The sequence below is a fragment of the Nothoprocta perdicaria genome, unplaced genomic scaffold (assembly GCF_003342845.1).
Source record: "Nothoprocta perdicaria isolate Ctin4 unplaced genomic scaffold, notPer1 scaffold_33, whole genome shotgun sequence".
Lineage (NCBI taxonomy): Eukaryota > Metazoa > Chordata > Aves > Tinamiformes > Tinamidae > Nothoprocta > Nothoprocta perdicaria.
The window spans coordinates 1,066,324-1,083,605 of record NW_020455566.1 but is presented as its reverse complement, the minus strand read 5'-3'; the positions used below and the strand labels follow the sequence as shown (position 1 = coordinate 1,083,605).

The 17,282-nt window shown below is 44.8% G+C and overlaps 2 protein-coding genes and 1 non-coding gene across 6 annotated transcripts in view; all 3 read right to left on the bottom strand.

Annotated features, from left to right (window-relative positions):
• Positions 1 to 1,715, bottom strand: part of IQCC (IQ motif containing C) — a 5,545-nt gene extending 3,830 nt beyond the window's left edge. Inside the window, exon 1 of the mRNA XM_026043461.1 lies at positions 1,704 to 1,715. Within this exon, the coding sequence (XP_025899246.1) occupies positions 1,704 to 1,715 (12 nt within the window). The remainder of the gene's footprint in view (positions 1 to 1,703) is intronic.
• PUM1 (pumilio RNA binding family member 1) overlaps positions 630 to 17,282 on the bottom strand; it is a 48,016-nt gene continuing 31,363 nt past the window's right edge. For all 4 annotated transcript variants that reach the window (XM_026043587.1, XM_026043585.1, XM_026043586.1 and 1 more), the window contains exons 10-21: positions 16,076 to 16,214; positions 14,800 to 14,943; positions 13,851 to 14,147; positions 11,728 to 11,964; positions 8,905 to 9,172; positions 8,227 to 8,356; positions 7,635 to 7,763; positions 6,656 to 6,793; positions 5,561 to 5,686; positions 4,490 to 4,611; positions 3,105 to 3,297; positions 630 to 2,440 (exon numbers count right to left, since the gene is read on the bottom strand). In XM_026043587.1, the coding sequence (XP_025899372.1) occupies positions 2,309 to 2,440; positions 3,105 to 3,297; positions 4,490 to 4,611; positions 5,561 to 5,686; positions 6,656 to 6,793; positions 7,635 to 7,763; positions 8,227 to 8,356; positions 8,905 to 9,172; positions 11,728 to 11,964; positions 13,851 to 14,147; positions 14,800 to 14,943; positions 16,076 to 16,214 (2,055 nt within the window). In that variant the 3' untranslated portion in view covers positions 630 to 2,308. The remainder of the gene's footprint in view (positions 2,441 to 3,104; positions 3,298 to 4,489; positions 4,612 to 5,560; positions 5,687 to 6,655; positions 6,794 to 7,634; positions 7,764 to 8,226; positions 8,357 to 8,904; positions 9,173 to 11,727; positions 11,965 to 13,850; positions 14,148 to 14,799; positions 14,944 to 16,075; positions 16,215 to 17,282) is intronic.
• LOC112950961 lies at positions 2,717 to 2,794 on the bottom strand. The gene has a single exon (XR_003250108.1). It is a non-coding gene; the product is annotated as a small nucleolar RNA SNORD103/SNORD85 (small nucleolar RNA).

Sequence of the window (17,282 nt, the reverse complement as noted above, 5' to 3'; positions counted from 1 at the left end):
CCGGCCCCTTGCCCCGCCCCCCAGACGGCGGCCCTGGGTGCCACGAGCTGCCCCGGCCTCAGCCCGCGGCCGCTCCGCCCTGGGCACGGAGCTCCGTGTCACCTCTTGGGATCAGATTTTGGGATGCTGAGGTTTCCATGGAAACCTCTGCCTTCTCCAATGTTCTCCGGTCCTTTTCTACGCGTCAGGGGGTGAAAGGAACACGCATCCCTTGAAAGCCGCCGCGCGCACAGGCTGAGCGCAGGGTGCTGCTCTCCAAGCCCTTCCTCCCCCCTCCCACAGCCCGAGAAGCAGGAAAGCTCCAAATGGATTCCCTGCAGGAATCCATCCAGCTCGACCCCAACACGGGCGCGAGCGGAGCAGGAAAGCCCGAGAGCAAGAAGGGCCTCCTGCTGCAAGAGCATTCAGCCGAGCAGGAAGGGGCGGCAGGCTGGGGCGCGGCGGGTTGCTCACGTCCAAGGGGCTGCCGTGGGCGCCCTGCGGTTGCACGGGCCCAAGAGGAGCTTTCCCCGAGCTCCAAGGGCCGTCGGAGACGTCCCGGGGTGATCCGGGAGCTGCAGGGCGGCAGAGGCGGCTGCTCCGAGTCCTGGGCGCGGAGCCGCCGCGCGGCCCCAAGAAAGCGCCCGAGCCAGATTCCAAAGTTCTGTATTTCTCAAAATAAAGATCACACGTTGTTTAGAGACAATCTACACAAGAGTTACAAAAAATAGTCGCCCAGGCATAAGCATACACAGGTTTGTTAATTATACACATATGGTTACAAGTGTGCTTGCAAAAAAGTTCATTGGAAATATACACAAGGCTCTGTAAATGTACACCGTGTAGTGTTACAATTCTATATTCAAACAAGGAAAATTGACAGTATGTTACATTCACTTACAAGTAGACAAAATGCAAAATACAGTTCATCTTCTGTACAAAAAGGGAAGGTGATTCACACTTTACAAGGTGAAAAGGGACTCTGATTGTAAGGAAAACTAGGGGGGGTTCTGTACTTTTGCACTTTTTTTCTTTTTTTCTTACCGTCACAAAATAAGCAGAACATTACTTTTTAAGATTCAAAAAAACACTATTTTGAACTGAATCATTTTTGTATAACATTTAGAAAGGATCGCTACTGTTCAACTAGGTGACAAATAAAACCAAGCATTTTTTTTTTCCTTTTTAAACATTAACTAGGCTGTATAAAGAGAACATTTCCTTCAAAAGAAAAATTTACTTCTGGTTGAAATTACAATTTACAATATACAACACTATATGCTACGACCATAAAAGGTGTGAATATACACTGAAATGCACAGGTTTTGCTAATTCTTTTTTTTGTTTTTCTTACCAAAAAACGGGTTTATGTTGATTCAAACTTCTCCACATTTACATTACAGAGGTTTACAAATGTACAATTGTACAGTCAGAAGTATGTTCCACTACTAGGGTACATTATAGATACAGATCAGACATCAAAACAAGAAAATACTACAAATTTTTATATATGTAAAGTCTACACCAAGTATACACTATATATTTATAGAAGCAAGACCAAAGCCGAGTTGGATTTTTTTTTCCTCATGCTAAATAATCAAATTTTTGTCTTTCAAGGTTAACAGAACAAACTGAGTAGGCAGTAAACAAATACCCCCCCCCCTCGCTTTAAAAACTTTCTGGGTTGTGTATGTTTTTCTTCCAAAAAACGACCGCTAAGCTACCTCCTTTAGCATGTTATACTCAAAAACAGAACAACAACAAAAAAAAGCAATTAAAAAGTTTCAAAAATGTATTTTTTTAAACTGAAGCTTTAGCAAGTTGTATTTCCTTTTTATATATTTATAAACAGCGTTAAATGTGTCTTTTGTGCCATTTAACTAAAATTCAAAACCTCTTGCCAACTTTTGACTAAAAGGAGAAAAAACAGGTATTTGCAAAAGAGTTGCCTGCAAGGCAGATGAATTAAAAACTTTTTTTTGTTGTTTTTTTTTTTTTCTTTTCTTCAAACCAACCACCCTGAAAGTTTCCACATTTGGAATATAGATACAACAGTGAACAAAAATGTGGCCTTCCATGTACATTTGATACCTATGTACAAGTTATTCTATACACCAGTAAAACAGCAGGGCAATTAGTTAATTAAAAAAAATAATTAGTACATGTTATGCATAATAAAATTAAAGAAATTTACAAAGGCTTTTTACTCTTTTTTTTTTTTCTCTAGTAGTTTAGCAACCACGAAACCTTTTCGACTGTAGCCCGGAGTCTTGTCGGTTGCTGGTTGGAGACGCCTGCCGGCCGCGGGGCTTCGCTCGGCTTCACCCGCTCAGATGATGCCGTTGGGGGGGCCGCAGATGGGCCCCAGGTCCACGCCGTTTTTCATGTAGTATTTCTCCAGCTTGGCCAGGATGTGTTTGCCGTAGGTGTACTTGCGCAGGGTGGCGATGTGGGGCCGGATCTGCAGGAGAGAGAAAGGGGCGGGAGGAAGAGGAGGAATGGAGCTCAGCAACGAAAGCGCCGAAGAGCAGGAGGTGCTCGAGACCTTTAGGTGATGTTTTTAGGTGACGTTTTTAGGTGTATTTAAACTGTGTGCATACTTTTAGTTAGGAACAACCTATGTGCACCGCTGAGATCATGTATCCCAGCGGCTCTCCTGACTTTCTTGCCCGGGACTGCAAAGCTGGGACGTGAGTGACAGGCAGTGGCTCTGGGCTGGGCTCCGGGTGCCTGCAAGTCTGGCTCAGCTCTGCACGTAAAGCTCTCATTAGTGAACAGTGTTCTCAGTGAGGGCAAGAGCGTCATCACGGCCAGAGCTCTGGAAGGCACCGCGCAAGGCGCAGGAGCCACCGCTGCTGCAGCCAAAAATCCTCCAGCATTTCATTACTCACTACAGCACCAGCGCGGAACTAGGCTACTAGGTCATGAACAGAACGCTGCAAGCAGCCGACTGATTTGAAAGCCCAAGCTCCTTATTTCACATTTGGTTATTTCAGCTACTGCTTCCCTGCAAAGCCAAAATGTCTCCATCGCTAGGACCTTCTATGAGCAAGGGTGATTTTCTTGGTCCCCAACAGGGAGGGCAACCAGCGCCCCATCCTTATGGACCCGTGGCAGCTGCTCACCTTGTGCATGACAATCTTCCTCTGAGCTGGTTCTGCCACATCGATCATCTTCTGCACCACGTAGTTGGCGTACTGATCCTTCATCATGGTGTATAAGGCACTGTGAGGGCCATCGTTCATGGTGCAGACCTCATCGATCAGCATGGCCCGCTCCGTACGGGAGGCATGAGTAACGCACTTCTCCACAACATTGCTGTGAAAATATAAGCAGGACAACCTGTGAGTGTCTAACTATCCCATCGAGCTTTCCTGCTCAATTCAAAGTCGCTCTCCTCGAGCTTCTACCAAGGGCAGACTGTTTTGGGGAACAGCAAATGTGCTGGCATGGAAAGGAACACAGACATACAGGCAGCGCGCATGTTCACATCAGGGAGCTGAGGGCGAACTGGAAGCAGTTCAGGTTTTCTTTCACCCAGATTTATTTGTGCATCTCCACAGCATTGGAGAGCCACATCTGCTCTCACACTGTGTCCAGTGCAGAAGAACGCAAGCTCTTCTTTGGCTTTTCTCAATACAGGAGCTCAAGGGGAATGGAAATGGGATGCAATCTGGGAACAGAGTATCTCAGAGAAAGCAAAAACCTTCCCAAATCCCTGAACATGAGATGACTGCTCTCTGGAGATCCAAGTTAAATGGGATCTAGGAAAGTTAAATGGATTATAGAGAGTTTTGCCTGCCTTATTCTTCTGCACCCCTGAATTGAAAAAGAATCAGAACAATTTGCCACAACTAGCACTCAGCTCAGAGGACATCCTACACTGATTAACACATCTGGTAAGAAGGTTAAAACAGAGAGCAGGACGAGTCATGGAAGAGGAAGCTGATACAACAGCATTAAGAAAACCTTCTTCCAATTCTTATTCATGTGCGACTTGCTTCTAGCCACATCTAGCTTTGCAGCATCTGGAGCAACCACCTCAGACTGTCTCAGCTTCCCTAATGGATTATCATTATACATTTATCTCAAAAAGGACCGCAAGGTTCAGCATACAGAAAGTGTAGATTCTTTTATGAAACAGGGAATGAAAAAGAAGTATTGTTGCATTAATTTCTCTGTCCGTAGACAAGGCCTTCTAGAGGTAGCGAAATGCTCTACAGCATAGTAGTGCTGTAGAGGGATAGTGTCCGCTTAAAAAGCAACTTGTCGTCAAGTTCAGTAATCTGGATTAGAACAACTCTGACATTTTCACCCTGTTCTACATGTACAACTTACCTTGCCAATCCCTCATCCCAGTTTCTAAGCAGTTATCAAGAGCATCCTGCTGTTAAATAAAGAGTTATTGCCACCTCCTTTCACCTACTTACAACCCACCCCTAAACTCTTCTGCAAGGTCCACGTGTCCATGCTCCCAGGGGCGTGGAGACTCCAAGGAACAAATTCATACCTAGCAAATTTATGTTGACTCAACACGAGCACGTTGCCTCTAATTTCTGCTACAATCTTGCTCTTATCCTCAGGCCGACCATGTTCTAGTACATGCTGGATAACGTAGTTCCCATACTGATCCTGTTTGGAGAGACAGAAGTGGGTGACAAAAATGTGGAAAGGAACCATTAGTATCCAACTAGTTCCCAATGTGCGTCAGACTCATACACTTAGAGTAGACGCTAACTAAAATATCTACTGCTTAAGTCACGTAAATGCTTTCTACTGCTACAAAAATGATTTTTTTTAAAATTTTGTATCAAATAAAAAGCTTAAATTAATTTCCCTTCATCATTAAATGTCATTAACTGCTTATTTCGAGTTGGGGTTTCTCCAAGATCTAGAATAAGAAAGCACGTAGCGGAGGGCTAAGACATGGTTCTAGCTATGCAAGAGTGTCCATATGCGTGTTCTTATTTCAAATAGATGTGTATTTAGACCACAGGATGTATATTTTTTCACTTTGAATAATGAAGGGCACTTTCACACCCAGTCTCCTCCCACTTTCCATGTGCGTAAAACACGAGTATACTGGACACTCATGCTGTATTATACTCCTGGTGCCTGACAGCAGAGTCCTAGAGAACACAAGGTTTCAGAAAACGGCAAAGAGGGAAAGCAAACAGGCAGGAGACGTGCATAAAAACAACACATTTATCAGAACCCACTTACTAAGCAGTATTGTTTCCTAGAAGTAATCACCTCTTTCCATCAAATCCCTTAGGATCCTACTTGCACTGCAACTTCTAGAGTGAAGGATGTGGACACAAGCCCACTCGATACTGAGATACTTCCCATGAAGAAAGCAACCACAACTTCTGATGCCTTCTGGATGTTAACACAGAACCCAAACTACTCCTGACCATGTTATTTCTTGTCTGCCACGTTCCTTCCCATTCCTCCTCAGGAACTGAGCTGTCCACGCAAGGCCAGCAGCTCCGGCACTACAGCCTCCTCAGAGGCCTTCCTAATGGAAGGCAGCAGCCCAGCAACAGTTGATGGCAGCTGCATTCCTCGTGCCCGTGCCTACCTGAACGAGCTGCTCGGTGTGTTGGTGAAGCTCCTCCAAGATGGGAAGGGTCTGCTCAGGAAGACAGTGCTCTAGGATCCTCTGAATCACGCGGCAGCCATATGGATGGGTGGACAACGCAAAAACCTGCGTTGGGCACAGACAAGCAAGCACAGGCAGCAACGCAGCTGTTACTCCTTGTGAACTGTAGTAAACTTCCCGAATTAAGCCAGGACATGGCAGCATTGCTCGGCACAGGAGGTAGTGCCAAGCCCAAAACTCTTTGCTTGGCTCTAGATGGCAGAAACTGAGAGCAGCAGCATCTGCTCCTTACTGCCACAGGAGCGCTGGGTGATCACAGGAGCATCACATCCCTACCCGCCTTTTAGTTTCTCCATTCATAAACCAGGAAAACCAACAGGAACGTGACTCGGTTCCTAAAAGCACTGGGAGAGTCCTGGTTCTTGCTCTAGTAAGCCCAGGTCTTCCTGGCCTCCCTGCAGCAGAGGCCTCAGCGCTTCAAAGCCCTCTTTCCAAAGACAATTAAGGTGAAATTGGAGACACCCAAGTCAGCTCTTTTGTAATGGGAGAGAGGCCAACTACAACAGGAATAAAACCAGCTACACAACTAACTCAATATCCCGGACATCAATTCAGGAGAAGATAATGGAGAAGAAATAAAAAGTGAGAATGAAGCATGAGTTACTGGCTTTTCCTCGACAAAAATCATGTTTTTCCCCTTGGTTTGGGGCCCTTGGAAAATAGTCCTCTAAAGCAATCTCACCAAAAGCATCATACTGAGAATTAACTACGCCCAACCCAAATGTCTGCTCACCGCCTTTACTGTGAAGATGGATTAACAAGAGACTTGTTTGCCCACCATCAGTGAAAAATATTAGATGTTGCAGCAAAGCAGCATTTTTGGGGGGGATGGCTGCTTTGGGCGGGGGAACATCTGCACAAAAACTACAACAGAGACATGACCAAAGAGGTTCAAGGCTCCCATTTTGCACATATCTTCCAATTTGTGCAAAAATGCAAAAACTCAGAGATGTCTGAGTAACGGCTAAAATGTGTGCTCCTCAAACAGCAAGAGTCAAGAACTTAAGAACTTACCTGCCCCTTAAATGCATCAATGATAAACTGCAGGGACTGAGGCTGCACACACTCAATGCACTTCTGCACCACGTGGTTACCGTTCTGGTCTTTCACGCACTTGAGGACGTGGCCATCTAACTCTCGGACCATCTCATTCTATTGACGGGAGAGAAAGACAAACAGAAAGCACCACCACGATTCACAGTGAACAAACATCCACGGCCAAATGTTTGCTGCTCACTTTATAACGCTAGTTTTAAAATTCGTCCCGACACATGATGCATTTGAACTTGATCCCATACTCCCCCTCTCAAAAAGAAAAAAATTGAAAATGTTCAAACTTTAAGCTATTGCCTTGTCTCTTTTTTTTTTGCTTGGCGGTTTTTGGACTCATATATTATGAAGAAAAAAGAAAAAAACGGAAAATGTCCAAACTTCATGTTGTTATTTAAGATTTTGTTAGTAATTTCAGAAAGAAAAGCAAAGTCAGTGAGATTTACATATGATTAGCCATACGGACAGATTAAAAGCTTCACAACTGGGAAGACAAAACTGTAGATTCTCAATTATTCAGCAACACTGCCAGAGTGGAAAACTTCACTGTCACATCCAAAACAAGGAGGTATTTTAAAAGAAGAGAGTACCTAAAAATAAGTAACGTAAATAGTTGGACCAGCAGTGCCACGATTTAGGCCACAACTTGCCACTGTTGAAACACAGGGCCGTGCTAAGGCCAAAGCTCAGCTGAAGCTTGACCAAAAAAGCCTGTTAAGTGGAACGTCGTTAAGTGGAAGGACAAGATCACAACGAGACCCTGTGAACTGCATCACGCACTTGCCACATACACCAAACATTAAAAACAAACAAACCCCCACATCCCACAACCCAGATCAATGGGAAAGCAGCTACAGACAACGTGCAGGTGGTGGTTCATGGCACCAAACAGCAAGGAACATTCAACACCAAGAAGAAAGTTAAAGTTGAAACTTACAATTACCTGCTGGTCTGGGGGGATGAACTCCAGGGCCTTCTGGATCACCCTGCACCCGTACATCTGCAGAGCCAGGGACAGCACGTGCCCACGGATACGCTCCGCCAAGGCTAATTTTTGTTCCAGGCTGCCAAACTGAAAAAGACACAAAACCCAATCAAACTAATAACAATAAACACTAAATGGATCCGAATAGGCGCAAGAGAGGTGTCTGTTCTTTGTCAGATATGCCTGGCACAAAAAAATAAGAGAGTCAAAGATGCTGCAACCATAGCAGGAACATGCACCAGATTACTAGCGCAGCTAAACTCTTGACTTAGTTGCTATAAAAATCACTGGGCCAAAGAATCATGGGGAGTTTGATGAAAAACGAAGCGAGTGCTCTTCATAATGAGGAATGGATCAACCTGATCAATCATTTTTCCATCAAACAATTCATCCACAAGCAAGGAGATGATCTGTTGCCATGTGTGGTGCCTGATATTCCATCCTTTCAGCCAAACACTGAGGTTTTCTGGAGTTTTACTTGAGCCCACCAAGTAACCTTAAGACAGCACACACCAGAACAGGCCTGGCCAAGAGGGGAATGAAGACCTACCTCAAAGAATTTCTGGATGACATAATTTCCAAATACATCAACCATCAACTGATACGCTGCCTGGAGGATCTCATTGAACACGAGCTGGCGTTCTGCTGGGGTAGCACGCTCCAGTTTCAGCTGAATAAACCTGAAAAACAGAGCTGGGGTGATGCCACTGGCACATACACACTCACCACTTTTGTTATCACAAGTTCATTCAAAAGCCTCACACATCAGGTTCTTAAAAAACACTCTCTTTCAAATGTAGCTGCCCCTGCAAATGAGCTTGGGTGCTTCCATGTGTCACAGGTGGTGAGAGTCACGAGGTCTGGTCACTGGTCACTTGTCTGCAGCCTCAAAATCGCCCTTTTCTAAGCAAAGCAAATCTCAACAGGGGAATGCTGCAAAGTCTCATGTCCACACAGCTCCTTCAAACAACTGAGCTGAGCTATGGCAATGGGACTAGCAGGCAAATTATGAAAAAGAAAGCTGCTCTTTAGAGGGGACACTTTGGAGGACAAACTTCGATAGTATATCCTCCATATAAAAGAAAGAGTGTTACACTGCTCCGCTTCCTCACTCCTTTTCTCCATTCCGCCTCTTTGCTTCAGGACTTGCAATATGACCTGCAGACCACGCTAAACCCAAGAGCAGCTGCCTCCAAAGCTTCCCACAGCACAAAGGTCTTAATCCCACCTGGATCCGTGCTGGTCTTGGGAGAACTCCATGATGTGGCCAGCGATTTCCCTCAGCTGCAGGTTGGGGTAGCGGTTGTTGCGGAAGTCCTCGAGCAGGCGGCTGCGGCCGGAGGGCATCACGTCGGACATGCCGTAGCGCAGGCGCGAGGAGGGGAAGAGGGTGCTGCTGGGGCTGAAGAGGCTGGAGGCGCTGCTTGCGCTGCGGTACTTGGCCTCTGCTCCCGGAGCGGCGGAGATGTAACGGCCGCTGCCGTTGGTGAGTCCTCCTGCAAGGGAAATAAAAATATTTCAAACGATAAAATCACAGAATGCTTAAGGTTGGAAGGGGCCGTTAGGGATCATCTAGTGCAACCCCCTGCGCATGCAGGGGCACCTACAGCACGTGGCACAGGGTGGTGTCCAAGCGGGTTTGAAGATCTCCAGAGCAGGAGACTCCACAACCTCTCCGGGCAGCCTGTGCCAGGGCTCTGGCACCCCCACTGCCAGGAAATTCTTCCTGAGGAACTTTTGGTGCCACCTTTGGACAACAGTGAAAAGAGGCCGCCCCATCCTCCTCACTCTGTGCCTTGAGGTATTTATATATGCTCATCAGATCCCCCCTCATCCTTCTCCAGGCTGCACAGGGCCAGCTCTATCAGCCTTAAAGCGCTCAAAAGACTCATTTGCAAATGGATTTTAAACCAGTGCAGGTTGTTTTATTTCTAAATGACTTTAAAAAAAAAAATCTTTTTACCCAAACAGCTAGCAAGTGCTTCCAAACAATAATAATTAATAAGTTATAATTCCTCATTTAGTCAGGAGACTGCAGGTGTGGAGAGTAACCTGCTTAGCACCAAAAAAGGTTGATTTCTTGTCTGTATTTCTGACGATTTGTTCTTCTGAGCGTGCTGGTCAAGTGGTTTTCTTGCTCTTCCAGGGCTCAGGATCCCTCTACTGTCCAATTATCCCCACACGCTTTGCCAAGTCTGATTTAAGGTGAGCAGCATGGGAAGGACAGCGTGCCCCAGGGAAGTCCTCTCCAACAGAGGCTTTTCACCAAAATCTTTTTGTCTTTGAATTCAGGGGAATAAAAATGACAACCAAAGGATGAGACAAGAAGTGAGGAGAAAAGCACACGATTACCCACTGGTGTTTTATCTTGTCTATGTAAAAAGTTCCATCTGTTGTAGACACCCTTGAGCACAAAGCACGTTATTTAGCTATGTGTTTCCCCTCCGGTAGGTCTTTTTGCGAGATCTGCTTGCGTGCTACTTCAGGTGCTTGCAACTGTTCAGGTATTTCACAAAGTCACTTTGCAACACTGGGAAAAAAATCTAACTTGATAAATATGCACTATTTTTCGCAGCTACGAGTTCTCCAAAAGCCGAAAGGGCAGGAGGCAGGAGCTGAATCTCTCCCTGTACAGCCCCCAGTGAACGATTTCCACACCCAGAACACACAGCAAAGTCCAAGCCTCATTTACACAGCATTTAACCACGGATTACCTGATCACAAATGAGATTCAAGGGCAACTTCATCTGTCATCCTGCACTCCTGAAATCAAATTCCTTGGAAGCATCTCCTCCGCCTTGGCTCCTCTGGTATAATACAGTAAAAGGACCTGCTTTGAAAGCCGACTGCTCTAATTTCTCTTTCACAAACAACCCATTTGGGTGTTCTCACTTATCTTTTAATTTTTTAGATATGTAATTTTTCTCCTCGCTTTTTCCTGTAACTTGTCTTATGTTATAGATGAAAAATAAACCTGAGAAAAATTAAATGCCTTTGTACTGATTCTGGAGTGAAAACCACACAAACAGAGTTATTTCCAAGAGATCCTGCTGAGCACCAAGTCAGCCACAGCAAAAAACTGGCTAGAGGGAGAGGAGCATTTTGTCAAAACGGGAAGCTCACAGGCTAACTGCTTTGGGGCACAGTCCATTTATGTAAATGGTAACTCTGCTTTCTCACCAGTGTTTGTTCCTGAGCAGATTAACCTTTCTCCGATCCAGTTTTTAAGATTCATTCTCTTTTGTTTGCCCAAGGGGAAAACAGACTTCCTTCAGTGCCAGCCTTGGAATCTGGTTAGTCTTCCGCATTAATTTATTGTCGCTATTTAACTGTCCGCACAAGCACTCTACAAACTCATAAATAAAGCTAAAATCTCCTTCCAGTTCTACTAAATCTAAGTACAAGGAAAGGTGGTAAATGTAAACTTAAGCTGAAAATTTGTATTTATTGCTATTCTATCTTAATCTTTAGCCAGCATCAAGTTTACCATACAGAAGTGTAATAAACATGATAAATACGCCTATGCTGCCTTATGCCTCCAATGCTATGCAAGAGAAGGGCTCTGATAACCAAATATTTTGTTATATGCAGACAGATATTTGACAGAAACAGTATCAAATAGCATTTAGAGCATATATTGAATTATTTTGTGCAAAAGTAGAGAATAACTCATTTTGTTTGTTCATTTGGCCTGAAAATAAGCACCTGGGGTATTTCAGAAGAGCACTGCTTTATTATTTAACATATGCTTTAGTTTTAAAATGTATCTTATGGTGCATGGAAATTCTGCCTCTGTTATAGTTTTCTAATTGAAGATGTAGCTTTTACTTCCACAAAATCATGTGCTTTTGATAAGGCAAAGATTTGTGGGCTTCCTTTTGAAAACGCAATTTTGAGAATTGCCTCGGATTAAGAGCTCTGAATGTCAACTGGATGGTGCGTATTGCACCTACCCTGCCGCAGGGGGGTTTAGGTCTCTGCACTGAAGGAGGGCGCTTTATCAGCAACCAACCTCTGGTATCAGGTACCCTCTAACAGCAGAGGCTCTTACCCAGGTTTAAACTTGAAGATGAACCATGTGAAGATAAGGAAGGTGGTGGAGTCTGAGAATGGCCAGGTCCTTGGCTGGGCAGAGGCATTCCAACAGGTCCAGGAGAGGAGGAAAACCCCAGGCCGTTATAGAAACTGTGTCCTATAGGTGTCAGGCTGCTGGATGTCCTCTTGTACAGGTCGCTGCTGCCTGTAAGGGAGTCCCGGCGAGAGCCGCTGCCAGTGTTGGAATTAGCAACTGAGAAGGGGAATAAAATGAGAGAGAGATGTGAGCAAGCTGCCTGGGACAATCAAAGGTACCTTCAAAATGGACAGCAATTCAGCAGCACCTACGTACAGCACTAGGCTGCGGTCGTCCTCAAGTAATGCAGACGCCCAAGGGAAATACAAAAATTAAAATCATGTTTCTAAAGAGCAAGCAGAATTCCTTGATTTAAATAATTGGCTTTAATCTTGTCTTTGCGCTCGTACTTTGGCAGCTTTCGTGCTAGCAGAACACATCACTAAATATGGCCCAAAATATGAGGAAGATCAATAAGATACCGTGTATGTGAAGGAAGCTACAGAATGAGAAATGACAGGGAACATTCTGGCTCGGGGGCACATCTGCTTTTTGCTTTCACATCTTCAGCAGTGGGGTTGGATACATCAAAGCCCATCACTTGGTTTAACAGAAGATATTAGATCTCCTTACCGGACCACACTTTTAATCTTTGACCAACATAGGCAAAACAAATCCAATGCAAGATTTTATCTATTCGTATTTACTTTAGAGGATGTCTAAGCTTCGTGCACATTTACTTAAGAGTCTTGTTCTCACCTTTCATTACATTAAAAAACAGCTGAGGAGTCATTTCTTTTTCACTCCTATTTGCATCAAACACTACTGAGATGAGAATCAGAAATCAATTTAACACACATTAAACCATCTTTCTTTTTTTTTTTTTTTAAAGAGCTTTCTCACAAGTTAAATAAAATATCCTTAAATGATCTGTGTATTTCAGAGGGAAGAAAAAAAAAAGAAAAAAAAAAATCCAATTAGCTGAATAAACTGAAAAGAAAGTAGCAAATGATGCACTGACCAGAATCCAAGATGGTTCAAATCCTCAGGCTGGGTTTAATAATAACTATTTGAGTAACTTATTGAAAAATTCCACACTTGATCCAGTGATAGCATATCAATCTTTTCTGCCAGGCCAGGCTCAAAAGGCACATTGTGACTTCAGATTGACGAAAGCAGAAAAGTCAGGCTACAATTACTGCCTCTAAGACTAAGCACTAATTAAAACAATTGCTGTATTTCAAACAAAGAAAAAAAGAGAAAGAAGGAAAAAACAAACAAACAAACAACCACAACCCACATAATGTACCTTTCTGTTTTAGTATTACTCTGAAAAATCTTTGGTCTTCAATGGCCTAATAAATAAATCAAAACAAACCAGGCGTAGAATTTTTCTTGCACTCAAAATGACCTGGTTTTGCTTATTAACGAAGCAGTTCTCAGAATAAGGCGTGGAAACCACTTCAGATGATAACGTTGCTTAAGAATTGCTCCAAGGTCAGACTTAGCACACAGGCAGTTCCCCCTCGGGAACTGATGCCTTCATAGTTCAGCACCTCCATCAAGAATATGCACGAAAAAGTAAGGAAACCCTGAAGTTGTTCAGCACCTCATGCAAAAAGTGTAAAAGTTCCACCTAGTTTGGGCAAGTGTCTGACATGGTTGCTCACTAAGGATCCATGAATTTAGAGCTAAAATGAGTTTCAGCTTGTGGTACAAGTCTGTCAATATTACAATCTCAAAAGACTCTTTTTTTTTGAAGGGGATGAATTCAATTCCCTGCTTCAGGAACCTGATTTTTAGAGCATTTGTGGTCTGTGATTCTCTGCAATCCCTCAGGTCTTCTATACACACAGCTGAATCTGCCCCAATAGAGGGTGTGATAACACACCAAACGGGCCTGAAAAGAAGCTGATCTTGCTCCTTTCAATATACTGTCCACTAGAAGACGTTTCATCAGCAAGCATGCAGGGTTTAAAGCCAAAACAGTCCCTTCAGAAGTATTTCCATCTGGACACGAGCATTTCCCCCTCTCCCCCGTGCAGAAACCACCAAACTCCTACCTGCTGTTCCAAAACCTCCCAGCGCCGAGCCCAGCGTGGCACCAAGAGAGCTGCTGCTTCCAAAGCCCAGGGAAGTGTTGGCAGCTTGGGCAGAGCCCTGGGAAAAGAGCGAGCTGCTCTGGGAATTGCTGCTGAGCGAGTTGTTGCCGTAAAAGGAGCTGGACGCCAGGTTGTTGGTGGGCTGCTGCTGGGGCTGGGGCTGAGGCTGCTGAGTTCCCAGAGGACGAAAGGGTCCGTTCGTTGTCCCTGCCAGGCCGCCGGCTGCACCGTTAGCTGAAGCTGCAGCTGCCGCGACCGCTGCAGGAAAAAAGCAATTGGAAGCAGAAGCTGAAAGAAATCCCATTTCGGATCCATTCTAGAAGTTAAAACCTAACATATAATACATATATATATGTTTTTTTTTCCCTCAGGATGAAAAATGTCCCCACTTTTAAAAGGAGCACATTTAGCTTCTACCTATGCTCTGCGTAAAGTCACTGAACACCGACATGCCAAGTTATTACTATTGCTGTTTCTGTTACGGAGCACAGCAGATTGAAGAAGAGGGAAAAAAGAGTTAATTTTCTCCCATGATTTAACACTCCAATCAATACAACCACTTGCTCAACGGTATTGAATTAAGAAAAGCAAGTTTTGAAATCATCAAAATGACCCATTACTGGACGAAACCCATCCTGCAGCGCTAAGAAGATCAAAACCAAGGGCTTTGGCTTTTCAGCCAGCTCTGAAGTAAAAAAAAGAGAAGAGAAAGCTCGGCAAAGTAATGAGGTCTACAGCAATTCTCAGGCTTTTCTTGTGGCTCAGCCCTGGAGTACAGAGCAAGTTCTCAGCAGGGATCCTGGCTGGAGGAGCTCTGTGAGGGCAAGCAGGTCATCACAGCCAACACGCCGAGGGCCCGCGGCTCCGCTCCCGGGGGCCAGCGGCGTCTCCCGCGGGGAGGAGGACTCACCTGCTTGCGCCGCCGAAGAGCTGATGATGACGGGAGCGGGGGCCACGAGGCGCACGGGGGCCCCCAGGCCGTTCCTCGCGCCGGCGTTCACAACGAGAGCGCCCGTCTGGTCGTAGTAGGCGGCAGGAGCCAGTACTGGGTAACCTGCGGGGGAAAGCGGAGATGCACGGCTGACCTTGGAAGGCACAGAGCACATGTGCAGATCCCCCAGCTCAAAATGGGCACCATTTTTACAAGAAAAATCAGAACAGGCTAAAAAAAAGAAAAAGGTGGTGGTCGTAGGGGGAAACAAAAGACAGTTGTTCTTCTAAAGAAGCCAAAAAGCCTTTTGTCTTAGTAGCTCATGACTTTCATACCTACATTTTTATACTGATAAAGCTTTCAGTAAGAGAAGATGCTTTTCTACTTAGCCAACTATACTAACATGGCGCAAATACATGTTAGTTTTAATAATACATATATTACTACTAATACCATATAATAATGGTTATATATTTTTCTTTCCTTTTTTTTTTTTAAATAATTCTGGTAATGCACAGAGCATCAGAATTTCAGCAATGTATAGCTATTATTTAGGTACCTAACAAAGCAAACCTACAAATTACTTAACATAAATGTTCCCATTCACTCTGGACCATTCTTTGCAAGTCATTAACAAAACCTGCGATGCTGCCAGTGAAGAGACGTGGAGACCTGAAGCCGAAATAATCAGACTCTCTTGCATTGGGCCAATGACACAGATGTGTCCATTCTTCAAAAAGAAAAATGCTCATCTCTGCATTCTGCGGTTCCAGTAATATTCCATTAGCTGTGTGTCAAAAACATTTGTATCACACAGCCTCATGGACTACGGAGGGGAAGTCTTTGCTCTGTTAAAGCTGAGTACCTTGCAGGGATGGAGAGACTGTTAATCAAAGTGACTAAGGCATCCCAGAGGTCTTAAAATAAAGATCACATAAGATATTGCGATCCACAAAAATACCTAAAAGCACATTTCAAAGGAAACCACAAATTCCTTTGAGCAAGATAAAGACTGATGCCCCAGGACAGCAACAGGAGTGGTAACACACGGGTCTAACCCTGTTCGATTCAAAGGCTGCTTGGAAATCTTCTGCACACCTAACAGCATCTTAAACTCCTTGTGCATACACAGATTAAAAACAAGAAACACAGGCATGAAAACCAAACATTGCTGAATGCCAGGCAAACCTCACATCGCGCACGAGAGGATTTTCTCGGTGCTCCGAGGGCTCTGGAGAAGTCGCGAGGTGCCTACCTGGCATCCCCGCGGCCAGCCCTTGCCCAAAGGCCAGGGCAGAATTGACGGCGGCGGCGGCCACTAGAGGGTCGGTCTGCTGGCCCTGCTGGTTCTGGTTCGGGGTCAACGGGCGCTGACTGGCTCCTCCGCGAAGAACCTGAACGCGACAGAAACAACCATGCGACTGAGGCCTGGGTCCCAGCACCAGACACATCCCAGCACCTCAGAGTAGGATGGATGGGCGAACAGTTTTTGGTACCCAACAGCAGCTACCCCTCAATTAGCGTGTGATCTCTCCCCTTTACTTGGAACAGTCTTCTACTGTGGATAAAAACAGAAAACTTGATAAAACCAAGATAAAAACTGCCCCGCTCACATTTACTGAGCACATTCTGTAAGCCCTGCATCTTCTGGCCTTATTTAATGCCGAGATGCTTTCAGTAACTGTCCTTCATGAGAGGGGTTTGCAAGTCACCTGTCCCATTATGGATAACACAAAATCATCCTTTAAAATCAGCTCGAGTAAATGTCGAACTCCAACTCTGAGAGACAGGGCAGCTTGGGGCTTTGCGAGCTTGGGAGCCCACCTATGAAAATGGGGGCACTGTGACACGACATTTACTCACTGGAAACACTGACAGAATGTGACACACGGTCTTTTCTATGTCGTTCTTGCGGTTTAAGCCCATGAGCTCGCAAGGTGAAGGCGGCAAATTGGCCTTTCCTGTAACTGCCTGTGACAGGACTTGTCTGTAAAGCCTTTTACTGCAAGTGGCAAGGCAAGAGCTGGCACTCGCTCCGAGGGCAGCTGGATACAGACAATTCCGTTGTGTCTTTTGGGACTCAGCATGCCGTGTTGCAACCAGGTGGTGGAAGTGAATGCATCACCCCAGGAAGTTATTAAAAAAAAGAAATGACCCCCAGCACCGACGGACCAGGCAAGGATACTGAAGTTGGGAAATTTAAATAAAAATCCCCGAGTTGGCTCTTTGTCAAAGCTGGAACATCCATAAATAAATAAATTAATTAATACTTTCTAATTTTACAGAAAGAAGGTTTGCATTAGAGACAACACATGTGTGTGCATCCCGCTCATGACTGCTTTGTGGCTAGAGAAGTAATGAAAAACACCATCAGGGCTATGGGTGACATATCTTTTTACTAGACTTTGCATAAGTGTTTTTTTTTTTTTTTGCACATACTCTATTTATTTAGGAGAAGATCA